Consider the following 14616-nt stretch of genomic DNA (forward strand, 5'->3'; position numbering starts at 1 on the left):
TGTTGAAATTGATTCTGCACCAACAGGACGATAATCCGTGCTTCTTATCTGTCATTCCGTAATAACAAGGCCTGTTTATCTAGAGCCCAGTTCAGCACTTCAACAGTGTGAAAGCATTGAGCACGCAATTCCCAAGCTGGAGACAGTCTGTACAAGAGAACAGGCTGGTTTAGCGCCCGAGTTCAGGTGTATCAAAGCTAAGAGCTTAAAGCCTGCAGTGACTCAGCAGCGACTATCCAGTGTGTCTGGTTTGTTTGGTTTCCGGAAAGTGAAAGACCTTATTATATTCACTTACATGATTAAAAAGTCCCCTCCATCACACCACCAGTCTGGGAAGCTTAACATTAACAATACATCCAGTCTGGCACACCTTGCTACTGTATGCTGTGACTACAGCCCTGCTTAAGGGTTTACATTGGTTATAGTACAAGTTTCACTCTGCTATTGGCAACCATTGTACAATTATTGTTAATGCTATAACAAACACAAGATAACATCGCCTGAACACCCAACACAGTGTGAAACACAGAGCCGCAGCACCTACCTGTGAACTCTTCCGGGCACTCGCAGGTGAAGCCGCCCTCCCGGCTGCGGCACAGGCCCCCATTCCGGCATGGGTTCCAGTAGCACAGGTTCACCTCGGTCTCGCAGTAATCCCCGGTGAAGCCGGCGGGGCAGCGGCAGCGCAGCCCGTTGATGGGGTGGATGGGTCGGAAGAGGATGGTGTCGGAGGTGATGAAGGGGGCCAGGCTGTCGAACTTGAGCACGGAGACGCACTTCATGTAGTTCTCGCAGGGCTCGCGCAGGCAGATGTTGTCGTCGAAGGGCAGCACGCGCTGGGTGGAGATGGAGGCCAGGAGGCTGCGGTTCAGGTAGATCCTCTCCTGCAGGTCCTCGGAGCTGAAGAACTGGCCACCGCTGCCGGGCAGCAGGACGGACAGGCTGACGTTCAGAATGCTGGCGCTCACGTCCGTGTCGTTCTGGATGTTGAAGACGATGACGTCCTCCTTGCTGGCGGAGAGCACCGTCGCCATGCCCTCCAGGAAGAGCCGCAGCAGCGGGGACAGGAAGCGCTCCTGGGACATGTGGGCCAGCCTCAGGGTGATGCTGCTGGAGAGCATCTCGTCCGTGATGATGGTGACCTGCAGTGTGCACTGAGCCGTCACACTGTGCACCCCATCTACAAAGAGAGAGATTCAATGGGTTATTTATTCAACATTCAAACTCAAAAAAAGCAGAAAAACACTATAATTTCTTTTTATGAAACTTGAGGAAGTAATACAACCCAAAGCCAAACTGGCACACGTGAATAGAGAGTCTGGCTGTCTGAAGGATTGCAAACCTCGCACTCAAATGAGCTCAGTAGGGCTAAGAGGCGCTTACGTGCAATAGACTGTGAACTGAAACTGGAACAACACTGAATGTGTACAAGCACTGGCGCTAGCACCTCCCACTCACTGAAGCAGACTGGACGCCCCACACTCGGGTCTCATTCATTTCACTACACAGGATTGATCATCTCAAGATCCTCTTGTCTTTGCTCATGAAGAATATTTTGAGCACCGTGATTGGAGCCGCTGCTCAGCTTTCCCCCTTACATGTGGCTGGCTGGCTGATTGCAGGGACCCCATTGTAGCAACACAGGGTTGGAACTCCACGTTGGAACACTTCAGCCACCATTGAAATGACACAAGAGCCTGTGTGAGGGGAAGCCAGGCCAACAATGAACCACAGCCAAGTTCCGAACCCTAACCAACAAGCACACCCCCCCAACTGCAACAGCCTTGTCTTTTGCTGGCACATTAATTCGCTAAGCAGCAGCCTGTTTGTAGCCCCCAAGCTTCCTCATCACAGCGCAGTGCTCTAGTCTACACCAGACCCGGTCCACAAGTAATCCACATACACACAGAGACAGCACTGCATAAAAACTGCACTACACTTGGGATAAAATAATGGATTTTTAAAGTGCTCTGTAGTTTCCAATTGCAATATCAATATCACTCCAACTGCATTGCCAATTCCACACAAAGCACAACATTTTTCACTTTGTAAAGAAGTGCAATGCTTTGGGTGCACTGCAGTACTTGTATTGAAAAAGGAACACCCCATTTCTATGGCACTGTTACTGCACTGCAAGAATGAAAAGCAAATACTCTGTGATCTGTGATTTATGGGCATCATTCAACCATGTCTCACTACACCAATTCTGCATCAGTCTGTATTTTTGTATATTTAGGGGGTGATGTAAGGATACGCGCAAAGAGGCTTGTGGGTGCAAAACCCCCATAATGCTGCCGTAAATCGTGTTTAGCTGCCATTAAGTCTGATTTTACCGGTCGCTAAAAATGCGACGTATGTAAAGAATGGTGTTTACCAGGCATTCTGCACCAGCTATTAAATTTGCACTTTGCCATCACTAATTTATTAATTATATTGAAACGCATTCAAATGAAGAAAAGAGCATAGAATTGGGCGGGATCTGGATACTAAGCGGGTGCAAACATTATAATGTGATGTAAGACTTTTTTGCCTTGCACTTAGGCAATTGCTGACCCTCTAGAAACTTTACACCTCTTCTTACAAGGTGCAAACCATTGCAGAAGCGAGTAACTAAGCACTGTATAAAAGCACACACCTGCAGATACCTGTCACTGGCTTCAGGATGGCTGCTGTGGCTCTTGTTGAGGAGAGGCAGGAACACATTCGGAGGAGAAGGGCAAGACGAAGAAGACCCTGCATATTCAATCCCAGGGTCACTTTGTTTGGGATGCCGAAGGATGCGGTGCTAAAGCGTTATCGTCTCACTCTGCAGGTCATCCTAGACTGAATAGCTGAATTGAGGGATGAGCTAGACCCCAGCGTCAATCTAGAGACCGCTACCCCTGCACATGTGACAGTGCTGTGTTCTCTGCACTGCTTAGCCTCTGGTTCCTTTCAGACCACAGCTGGAATGTCTGGTATAGCCCAATCCACATTTTCCAGAGTGCTGGGCACATTTCTGGGTGTCATGCTGAAAAGGGCAGGTCAATACATATTATTTCCTAAGGATACTCACATAACTGATGTTGGCTGAGGCTTTTTCAAACAACTCTGTTTCATGCTGAGTGACCTCAGCCATAAGGACTCTCAGCTCCTTCTCAGAACATTTTTATTTTCTTTTACGTGCAGCAAGAGGATTTTGCTGCCCTTCCTCCGATGTATTTTTTTTGCTTTGTATTTTCCTCACTCCACTCCACAGCGTCTACTGCTCTCTGTACTCCTAACTCTGCAAGTGCTGACGCTAAATAGACCGATGCGCTCATTGAGACCCTCATTATCATAATTGCGGATCATTATTTGTGCATGTTGAGTAATTTGCATTGCTCTTAAGCTTACATAGGGCGCAGTGCAAAATAATTGCCTGGCCACAATGCAATTTGAATTTTGCATCTGCAGTTATTTGCACTGCGCCTATACTTGCATCACCCCCTTAGGGTGGACCCATACGTGGGTATCAATAAGCTGCTTATTGCCTATTCAGTAAGTACAGCGTACATATCCAACATTAAACTATCCCACGACTTCTTGTTAATTTAAAACAAGTGTTGCTTTTCAGGCCAAGCTCCCGTCCACTGATTTACAAATCACCAACAGGAAATAACAACCGATTTGCAAAGGTTTCCAGATAAGAGAAGATAACAGATACCAATTGTCTCTATCAATGATTCCTGTTGTTACAAGCAGGAAACGTGAGCCCAGGTTTCAGCTCGTCAGCCAGGCGTATATTCTTGGTTCTGGGAAAAATCAGCATGTTCCTTGTGTTTGTTCAGGACTGACAGTCGTCATTAACATATTTAATAAACCAAGCTGTCCCAGCCTCTTGCCACTAACAATCCTGTTCTTTGTTTAAGGTCCTGCGGCAATCGCGTTATAGGAAAATCTTTTATTATACATTGCACACAATGAACTACAAACCAAAATTACACAAGTCAGCAGCTCCAAACACTGGGCCATTCTGCTAGAAACAGCACAATGTAAAGGAAAGGCTATGACTCTAACCAAGGCTTGAGTTTGTGTTCATTTCAATCCCCATTAAAAGAGGGATTGCTAATTAGTAAAGTACAGTAGAACACGGGGTACATTCAGCATCAGAGAGTAAAGCAGGCAAATCCGTGTTGGCATTGCATCTGGCATCAAATTGCAGGTATAAAATACAGGGTCCGCATTGTGCTTGATAAAATATTTCACTTTCAAGGTCGGCACACCTGCATCCTCCCTCCAAAGAGTCCTGCTGATCAGAAAGGTAAATATATCCCTGAATGCCAGGTCATAAGGTAGCTAGGTTTATTTTTTCCATGCAATTCCCATCACTTTGTGGTTTGGTATGCTCACTGTTCTCTTGCTTGTGAAAGCCCTAAACCTGAACCCACATGGGCCACTGTATCTGGAATTCAGTGCATCCCATTCAGGGCGCCAGCTGGAGATTAGGAACATTAGCAGGTTGTCATCATGTTCGAATGGAATTCCACAGTAACAATCTACTGTGTGTGCCCTTTATATTAACAGCCGTTTCAGTAGCAAGGCACGCCCTTCCTCACTGATCCGAGCTGTAATGCAACTGTAAAACACTGGGCATCTTAACACCATGCTTGTACTGTTGCTGGAGGTAGAAACAGAAAGAAACAATGCAGTATTACTTATCCTGAAAGGTTATAGGCTGTTCAAAAATCAACCCCTTCGCTTCTTATAGTTTTACCTGAAATGCACAGCTGAGAGATTCTGTGTAATGGAATTCTTGTGTGTGAACGCCTTCATCACAACAAGCTACAAAGCAATCCCTACTAGGAATGAATGACCAACTGCTCCCCAGAACCCTTCCCAGGGAATCCCACCTCAAGCAGCAGGCCCTTCCTTCCTCTGCCTGCCCCGGGGGACTCAGACCAGGCTTTTCCCTTTCCCTTTCTCCCTGCTAATGCCATTGTTCTCAGCAGCAGCTAATTACACACTAGATGGCCGGATTAACAGAATCAACAATCTGGCTCATGTGTTTAAAGGGGGTTTGAAATGAAACTGCTGCCGCCACCACACAGCAATTCGCTCCAGAGTCCCTGGTAGACAAGGGGCTCAGCCCTGATCCTATTGTAGCTCGCCCCAGTCTCATCCAGATGTGTGTGGGGGTATTAACCCATCTCCTGGGCAACTGCACTGATAGCATCCCTGTAAAGTACATTTAAACCCTTTCTCACTACTGCTAGGCTCAGTTTGAAGACAGATAAACACAGGGGAACACAGCTTGATACCCTGTCTCAATACTTCAGTAGAATTGCTTCAAGAAAACGCAAAGAAAACTGAAAACGATTATATCATGATATATTATGAAAAAAGAAATTCCTGACTTAAAAAAAGAAAAACATACAAGAGCTGCAGTATGTTCTCTTAAAGACTGGAGACGACGCAATTAAACATTGAAGCAGAAACATGAATCCGTTTGCCAAAGTAAACTTCGAAAAATGAACAAATAAAAACCACAGAACAATAGAGATAACGGCATTTGGTGGAGTGGTGGAGGAGGGGTGACTGCTAATGAGAAGACAAGAATCCTCATTACATTTCTTAATGTCAAAATCTGTTAGAGTCTGCAGTACTAGATACACTAATGAGGTTACCCAAGATACAGGCACAGCGAATTGGAGCATCTGTGTGTTTCGCACAAAAAGATAGACCCCCACATTGCCCCCACAGAAGTGACTTCATTAAGAGATTATGAATATCTGTATATTATCTTCCAATAAGATAGACCCCCCCATTACCCCCACAGAAGGGACTTCATTAAGAGATTATGAATATCTGTATATTATCTTCCAATAAGATAGACCCCCACATTACCCCCACAGAAGTGACTTCATTAAGAGATTATGAATATCTGTATATTATCTTCCAATAAGATAGACCCCCACATTACCCCCACAGAAGTGACTTCATTAAGAGATTATGAATATCTGTATATTATCTTCCAATAAGATAGACCCCACATTACCCCCACAGAAGTGACTTCATTTAGAGATTATGAATATCTGTATATTACCTTCCAATAAGATAGACCCCATATTACCCCACAGAAGTGGCTTCATTAAGAGTTTGATCCAATGTTGCTGGATTCCAGCAGAAGCAGGTAACTAGGGTTTTTTCTGTTTTTTGCAAGTGCCTCATTAGATATCACAGCAGGAACTAAGTCACAAGGTCAGAGGGTCAAACCATGCCTGGAGGGGGAGACTGGCACAGTCCATCTTCCAGCGACACTGGGGTATTGGCTGCAGCCCGCCCATTGCTGTCCTGAATGAGAGAGATCCCATCTCTCTCAGCACCCCCGACCTTGCTCTGAGTTCTCCTCTGATCTCACAAGGAACCAAGCAGGCCAAGTTTGGTCTGGTCAGTCAGTTCTTGTGACAGGAGAAGAGACCGCCAAGGTGCTGGAGACTAAGCAGGGAGTCCCAAACTCAAGTGATACCACAGGATAGCTACTGGGACAAGACCCCCACGATATAAATTATATTTAAATGTAAATACAATCATAAACACTAAGACCCAAATATATAAACCTCAACAATCTATGGGGGAACAAGAACTAGAAGGCATGCAGGATATCAAGGGAGAAAACAAACTCATTGTAAAAAGGTTAATAGGGTAACAGCTTTGTATTTGACACATACAGACAAAAATTTCAGACAAAACGGCGTCTTCCTCTTTAATCATGTTCACAAGAATTCAACTCTGTAGATCTAGCAGTCAGGAAAGATGTCCAGACATTTTTTTTCATTTTTCTATACATTCTATACATGCGTGTCGAGACAAAGTTACAACAAAAAATAAGACAGTCTACACTTGGAAAAAATGAACTATACTTGGCTCTTGTTACACATAAACACACAAGAGTTGTGTACCTAAGGCTACAGGCCATGGCTTGAGTCCTAAAAAAACTGCTACATTTCAATTCAGATGACAGCACCATTTCACAAGCCAGTGGGCTGAAACAAATTATTTTTATACAAATTACTGAGAAAGTTAATAATTTCAGGGGCTTGTTCATTCATTCACAGCCTTCCAGAGCTCGAGAAGCTCATCACCACTGCCCTGACATAAATACTGTACACGTCACAGGCCCTTTAGCAGCACTGATGTGGATTGACTGAGCGTGGAAATAATGAAAAGCAAAACAATATATTAAAAATCAACCTAATTGTGCTGCAGCTAACACGGAGCTCTGAACGTGTTCCATTCTGTTTGAAGCTCGATACACAGCTAACATGGAGCTCTGAACGCGTTCCGTTCTGTTTGAAGCTCGATACACAGCTAACACGGAGCTCTTTTTTCTAATTTTAGAGATAGACACTCAAGCAAATGCCCTATAGTACATACTGAGCATGCCTCCTTTAAAGAGCAGTGCAGAATCCTGCTGGCTCTACGGTTACACTGTACAAGCCACCTATAGAATAGTAGGGAACAAAGGTTCTGACAGCCCATGGGGGCTGAACAAACAGTCTGGCTGCACAGCCACCCCCATCCATAACCCTGGAATGCCATCGACTGTCTCGTTTGAGGTTCCAGGGACAGGTGGTGGTACTGCTTCACCCCCGACAAGCACTCGCCTCCCCCAACCTGGCCCAAACAGAACCGAGCAGCTGGGAGGGAGGGAGGCAGGGAGAGCTGCCGTTTTCCTTTGTGTCGGAACAATAGGAACTCAACAGTAATCCTTGACTTAGATAATAAGTATTTCCACCTTAATTTAAACTGTTTTAACAGAACCGTGATCAGTTTTCATTGTTAAATAATCTACTCACATCTAATCACAGTCTTGGGTGTGTGGTTTTTAAAATCTGCTGTACAGTAAATTGTGAGCTACTGTGTTTAAATAAACAAAACAAACTTTACAGATAAAAATGTTCTCTTGTGCTGAACCGCAGCAGATAACAGCTCCTTGGATCTGAAGCCCTGATTCTGCTTGTCTCAGCACTGCTTCACACTGTGCTCTTTGATCTAGTATGTGCAACTCATCAAGAGCTTATTCACTCACAGTTCCAGAGGAGTGTGTTTTGTCTAGATGTGTAAAATCAACTAGCTTTTTAAATTATTATTTTCATTTGATCACCTCCTATCCCATTGCAATAGTCTGTGAATTCCCGGCACTAATCAGATAAACAGGTGCAAACAGGTTTTCCGATGTGAAATGTTATCCTAAGTAAACTGATTTTAAATAAACTTGAAAGTAAATAAAACGTTTCTCAACTTAAATCTTAAAATCAAAGTGCTAATTGAGGCTGAGGCAGGGACAGGATAAGAAAGGAGAAAGGGGTTGCGTGCAAAGGGAACCAAACTAAACATCATCCAAACTTTGAAGTCATGTTCAATTGAGCACAGTGAGAATTGGCTAAACTAAAGCCTCATCTGAACCCCCTGTGAGCAGAGCATTACAGTACAGAGTCTCAATTAAATCCTCCAAAGGGCTGAAGAAGTCATCTCAGATTTGCAGTTAAGCCAAGCTGAATGCAGGCCTACTGTAGTGTGCTCAGGCCCTGTACAACCCTGCAGGTCTGTGAACAGCCGAGCAGAGGACTGCTGATTGGAGTCAGGTCTCCCACAGCGACAGAGGGGCCAGAGATCACTCAGACCACTGGGATTACAGGTGTAAGCAAGGTTTGGCTTTGAAGCTCAATCACCTTTAATTTCCTCCAGACAAATTGGGCTAGGCCGCCCCCTCCCTGAGCTCTTCAGAAAAGTCATTATCGCTCATCCAGACATCAACAGGAGCTCCGACTGGTGAAGCCAGGGCTGGGAATGTGCTCAAAGCTATGAAGGGTATTCCCAGGGAACCTGCCAGCTCTGACTGAAGCAATGACTAAAACCTACCGTGCAGCCTGCTAGCTGAAAAAACATGAGGCCGGACCTCCAACTTTAAAAGAGCTAGCTCCCTATTGATCTCTGAATTCCATGTGGTTGCATGATTGATGTGCTGGTTAAAATCCTCTCCACCACAAGTTTGAAAACACTCCTGGGACTGGGATTGGGATCATTCTCTCAGTCCCAAAGTACCAAAGTACCAGTCTATTCAGACTAGCTGACCGCAAGAGACTGTGTTCTCATGACTTCCAAGTGGCCTCCTGAAAGGTCAAAAGACCAAATCACCTAATTCCATTAGGGAGTACAGCCACTTACGAGATTCTGCATCTATTGACCGACCAAGGGCCAGTATTGATCACAGACCCGAACCCGCAAGCTGCAATGCTTATAGAGCCGTCAGGGTAAGGGGAAATCGATTGTCTTTCACCCTGTTCCGTATTTGTATTTGTTTTGCAGAGAGGCATTACTAAAATGCCAGCGATCTGAGCTGCTAGGGTCCTGTTAAAAACACTGATACAGAGCCGGCACTATACTCTGATCAGACTGGTTACAGTCACCTGACCAGCAATAGGTCGCAATTGGAGTCTTCCCTGGTGAAAGCGGTCCAGAGTAAACAGGGAACCGCAAGCAGTTTGGAGCACATTTGCTCAGATTACTGTCACCTGATCAATAAAAAAAGTAACAAAACCAGAACGACAGGACTGGGTGCAGGATAACTGGATTACCCCCCTCAACTAACACGAAAACACTGAATTTGTGTTAAAAGAAAACAGATGATTTGTGCACATTAAAACTCTTATCTGCTCCATACCCATGTCCAGCTCGCTAACCACTTTCTATAAGAACGCCCCCCGAACACTGTGCTGTTCGGCAGGTTTTTTAATCCTCCGGCTCTTTGCACTGCTCAGGTTCTGCTGCCATGTAGAAAGCTCTCCAATTGAAGTGCCTTGAGACATACGCACTGTAGATCTGAGCTGTTGATGTGGTTGCAGTGCATACCATATTTGTTCTCATAAATCACTAACCCTAATCTCCATTCGTTTTTAACAGACACTCCCTTTGGATGAACACCAGGACATTGTCGGGGCAAGTCCAAAAAATCATGACAACCAATAAAATCTGTGACATTGAAAGCTGATGGCAAACAGACAATGCCCTTAGTGCTCAAGGAGTGTACTTTGACAGTCTATGAAGCTGGATTAGATCCATGTGCTGTGCAGCGATCAAACCCTCATTTGTCTTGACTCTCCTGCTAAACTCATCGCCCTCTCTACCCAATTACAATCCCAACACTCCAGTCCACACAGGCCCTCCAGAGGCCTCCCCTGCCCTCTCACATCCAGAACTCCCTCATCAGAACCTAGACTCAGAGGATCTGGAGTGCTTCTGAGAATTCTGATTGCCCAATTCCGGAATGTTTCTTGACCTTCCTCCCATCTCTCCTGCAGCTTTCACCACTGTTCCCTGGTCTGGGTGAATGCAGAATCCTCTCTCTCTCTCTCTCTCACCTTCCTTTGTCTGCGGTGCCCCATTGTTGTGCAGATGAGCTGCTAATCCTTCAGCTGTTATCAAGCCATTAGGGTCACATGGGGTAAAGGGTGATCTCTTCTGGGCTTTTTCTTTTCCTGTTCTAATCTTTAGCCCATCATCCCTTTGTCTGAAGTGCCTGTGCACCTGCCCCCACTGCACATGTACACGTTTCTAATTCACCTGTGTGGCTGTGCTTCTAGGATCGTTGGTTGTTCTTTTGCATGTACTCACAATTGAAATGCCACCAACATTAGATTTTTATTTTCGCAATTTTCTTCAGTTTTGAAGACACTGAAAAACGCTTTTTCGTTTTAATTTCTAAAATCAGCACTATTCAGTCAGGATGATATTTTGTCAAAACACCCAATCTAATAACCTGGGGAAAATCTGTAAGTACAGTGCTGTAGCTACTGGCCTGCACCCTGCAAATCAGAAAGCTACATGCACATTCCACACTGCAGAGCAAAGCAGTTCCATCTGCAGAGTATTTCGATTTAGAAATGGAAACTTCACAAAACCTTGAGGTGTCTCTCCGCCACCAGAGCATCTTAATGAGATCATTTCAGGTCACTTTCTCCTTTGAAGCCTGGGGTACAGAAAGTCTAAGAATAAAATGTCAAAATAAATCAGACGTGAAAAATGGCACGCTGTGCTGTTCTTCTTTCAGCAACGCCACTTCAGCAAATACCAGCTCCATACTATGAAGGCGATTAGTGCTAAAGTCTTGTGTTTGGTTTGTCTGTGTTGGGATCATGTCTTGTACATACCCAGCACACCAACATCTAGCAACAACAAGCAACTCCAGATTTATACAGTGCCTTTTACAGCCGAAGAAGTCAACCCAAGGTGATTCAATATAAAACATAAAAAAAAATGAAAAAACAGAAAGTTTTGTTTTGAAAATAACCACCGAGCTGGACTCCCGGCTCAAACCAATCAAGGCGTTCTGAAGTTTTGGCACACATTAGCTAAAAGTGCAATCCCGCTAGAGACCTGCTACAGTCAAATCCCAACAAGCTGAGAAAAGCTCATCCCCCCCTCTAGGCAAACATGCACAGTATTCAGAGTCACTCTCTGGATAAGTGTGCCTACCAGTTTATGATTTTGCAGGGCGAGTTTCACAGCATTGCTGCGACATGCAGTCCACCTCTCTTCAGAGGTCTCAGCTAACAGCTTTGTGTGTGCACACCGGTAAGGGGGTCATGTATCAGCTAACAGCCCTGTGTGCACACTGGTAAGGGGGTCATGTCACATGTGCTCAACTCAATCCAGACCACCAAGGTGAAGTGTCAGCCTGTATGAGCCAGGCACTTGTATAGAGACATCTGTCCTGATTTATGGAGAGGGGAAAACCAACTGGTCTGGCTTTCAGTATTTAACAGAGGAAGACCATGCGGTAAAGATTCAGGAACAGTAAACCGCAAGGCATGTTGTTTAGTGCTTGAAGTATTACTGTAAGAGTCGGGGGAGGGGGAGGGGGGGTCTGCCATTTCAAATGCAGCAACTTCCACAGATACCTGATACTTAGCAGTGCCTAGATCAGGGGTCTCTAACCCTGGTCCTGGAGAGCCCTTATCCAGCAGGTTTTATAGGTGTCTTTACATCATCAGTGGCTAAAGAACACCTGTTAATCTTGACTAATTAAGCCAATAATTGGTTCAATTAAGTAATTGAAAGCTCAGTTGAAACGAAAACCAGAAGACCCAGTAACTCTCCAGGACCAGGGCTGGAGACCCCTGGTCTAGACTATCAGAGTCTTTCACCAATACACTGTTACCCTATAGTCTCTGAATCAATCAGAAATGTCTAATTAAAAAGCATGAATAATACAGCATGCACAAAGGCTTAAACAGTATTTCAGATAAAGACAAGTGGCGCTCCTGTTTGAAATTGCCTTTAATCCTGTTTCCCTATGCTCACGCACATCAGCACTTGTTTCTATACATGCTCCATCCCTTAACGCGCTTTCCTAGCTGTGGGTCATTTACCTGCATTACAGAATCGCTGTCTCCGGTCCACGGGGGATTGCTGTACGAGACAAGCACTTACCTTCTCCCAGAGATCTCAGCCTGACCCTTATTCAAACTGTATCAAGCACAACTCCTCTATTTAACTCTGGCTACTAGCAGTCCTTACACAGACCTGTGTCAAGCTGAAACGGTACAGTATTAAGAGCACCGTTCGATTCCTCTTTTGCATGTTTGTTTTAAACATGCAGGTTATTTTTGGCTATGCAAGAATGAGATATATTGAGTGATTACTCTGCTTCAAACACAGTGGAGGGGGTGCAGAAGACCATGCCCACATGATTCCCACTACTCAGAGATTCCTGTCACTCGACCCGGCCCTGTGGTGTTGTGTCTGTGAAGCTGTGGCTTCAGACACTCTCTTGTACAGTCTTTTTACCATTCACCCAAGTGTGAGCAGTCAAGCGTGCACGGTTCTGGGAATCCTGTGCATTCTGTATTGGATCATTCCAAATGCATCTTCACACAGTGTGGGCTGTAGTAGATCGTTTATACAGGGGTTGAAGAGTGCAAAGAGAATTTAAAATGGAAAGCAGACTGAAACTTTAAAAAGAGAAGGACACTCAATTGGATGCAGTTCAAATTGCAATTATTATGTCTGAAGTCAAACGGAGATGCATTTTACTCTCTAAAAAAAAAACTGTGTGAAAAGCGTACAGCTTTATAGGAGCGATTGTTACAAAGCCACTGAACCTCCAGGGCAATTTTACTACTTTAAGTCTCAATACTTGATTTTTACAACCAGGTCAGAGCACAAGAGGGTCAGCATGCTCCATTCAGGTCACTGAGCAGGTCTGCAGCTGCACTGTGAGGACGGGGTTTACTGAATTAAAAACAATATCATTCACCAAGCGAAATAAACAATTTCTCACAGCGAAATAAGATCGGGCTTGAAACTGTGCAAACCCCTAGATTCTGAAGCACGGCAGCACAGCTTTATCTTATGGTTTCCCTTTTAGCAAAACAAGAGCCTCAAAGCTATTCATATACCTGCTGTAGAGTACCACCATAGAACTGCATTTCACACCTGATAAGAGGCAGGCCATTCCTCTGCACAGCCCTGTCAAAACAGAGCTTTCCTGATAGGAAGTAGATATGGCAGATTAACGATGTGCTGATTCAAAAACAACAGACCGTGGAATGCTGGAGTGAAATTACACAGGGATCTGGCCAGCAACTGAAACATTTGAATCATGATGCAGACTAGGTTATTATTAAGTGCATCTGTTGGCTCGCTTATCCCACAATTTCCTATAACACAAAATAAGATTTATAATCTGCCCGTGCTGTTATTGGGCCCTTTTCTTCCCCCACTGTCCGGAATGATAACACATGACCGAAGGTCAGAATATTCCGAGGTTCACCCAAGTGGTTTGTTACCAGCTTCGCAACACCAATGGTCCATTTTCCTTTTATCAGAAGTTACCAGCTTTGATAAATAGAGCCACTGCTGTATGTTATGACACAGTACGCTGTTGGATCGTTCACTGGGAGAAAGTTTCAAAGTCATGCCTTAGCCAGGCAGCTACATTTAAAAGGAGAGGCAGTAGTTTATTGGAAAGTGGCAGAGTTGCACTTGTGAACCAAGCTGCTCAATGCTGTGGAAACAAAGGAACTCAATAAGGAGCTCTGACTGAGCAGGGGTTTACAGCAACACATGGGATCACCATGGCAACGGTGCCCAACAAAGCATTCCTGTGCACCACCCTTGCTTTCAAAAGGAGATGGAGGAGAGAAAGAGAGAGAGAGAGAGAGAGAGAGAGAAGCAGCTCCCTGGATCAAGCAACCCCTTACACAGTCTTCAAAGGGAGTGTAGAGGGGGGAATGGGTAGATAGGGCTCAGGATGGGTTGCAGGAAAGCCATTCACCCACCCGGACTTACTGGAAAACCCCATCTAATATGTACTGTCATACACAGATAGGGCCTTTACTGCAGCCAAGCTCTGTTCTGACAATACAAAGTGGGACCAGAGTTCTCTTCTCTGACCTCACAATCCTCACACTGTCCATCAGTCACAGGTCCCTACAATGCCCGGCAAGCTTGACTAAATGTTTACTTTTCAACAAGTTATTAAACACAAAGTCCATCACATTTCTATTACACAGGGTATATAAACAAGCCTAATCTTATCACTGTTCAGTTTTTGTGTCAACATTGGCAATCTTTCAGGGTACCTGGTTTGGC

At 44.8% G+C, this 14616-nt stretch overlaps 1 protein-coding gene across 2 annotated transcripts in view; it reads right to left on the reverse strand.

Moving 5' to 3' along the window:
- The window catches only part of LOC117433641 (cadherin EGF LAG seven-pass G-type receptor 2-like), an 82535-nt gene that overhangs the window by 47347 nt on the left and 20572 nt on the right, over positions 1-14616 (reverse strand). For both annotated transcript variants that reach the window (XM_059004774.1, XM_059004773.1), the window contains exon 2: positions 545-1180. In XM_059004774.1, the coding sequence (XP_058860757.1) occupies positions 545-1180 (636 nt within the window). The remainder of the gene's footprint in view (positions 1-544; positions 1181-14616) is intronic.

This window comes from Acipenser ruthenus, chromosome 30 (genome assembly GCF_902713425.1).
Source record: "Acipenser ruthenus chromosome 30, fAciRut3.2 maternal haplotype, whole genome shotgun sequence".
Taxonomy (NCBI): Eukaryota; Metazoa; Chordata; class Actinopteri; order Acipenseriformes; family Acipenseridae; genus Acipenser; species Acipenser ruthenus.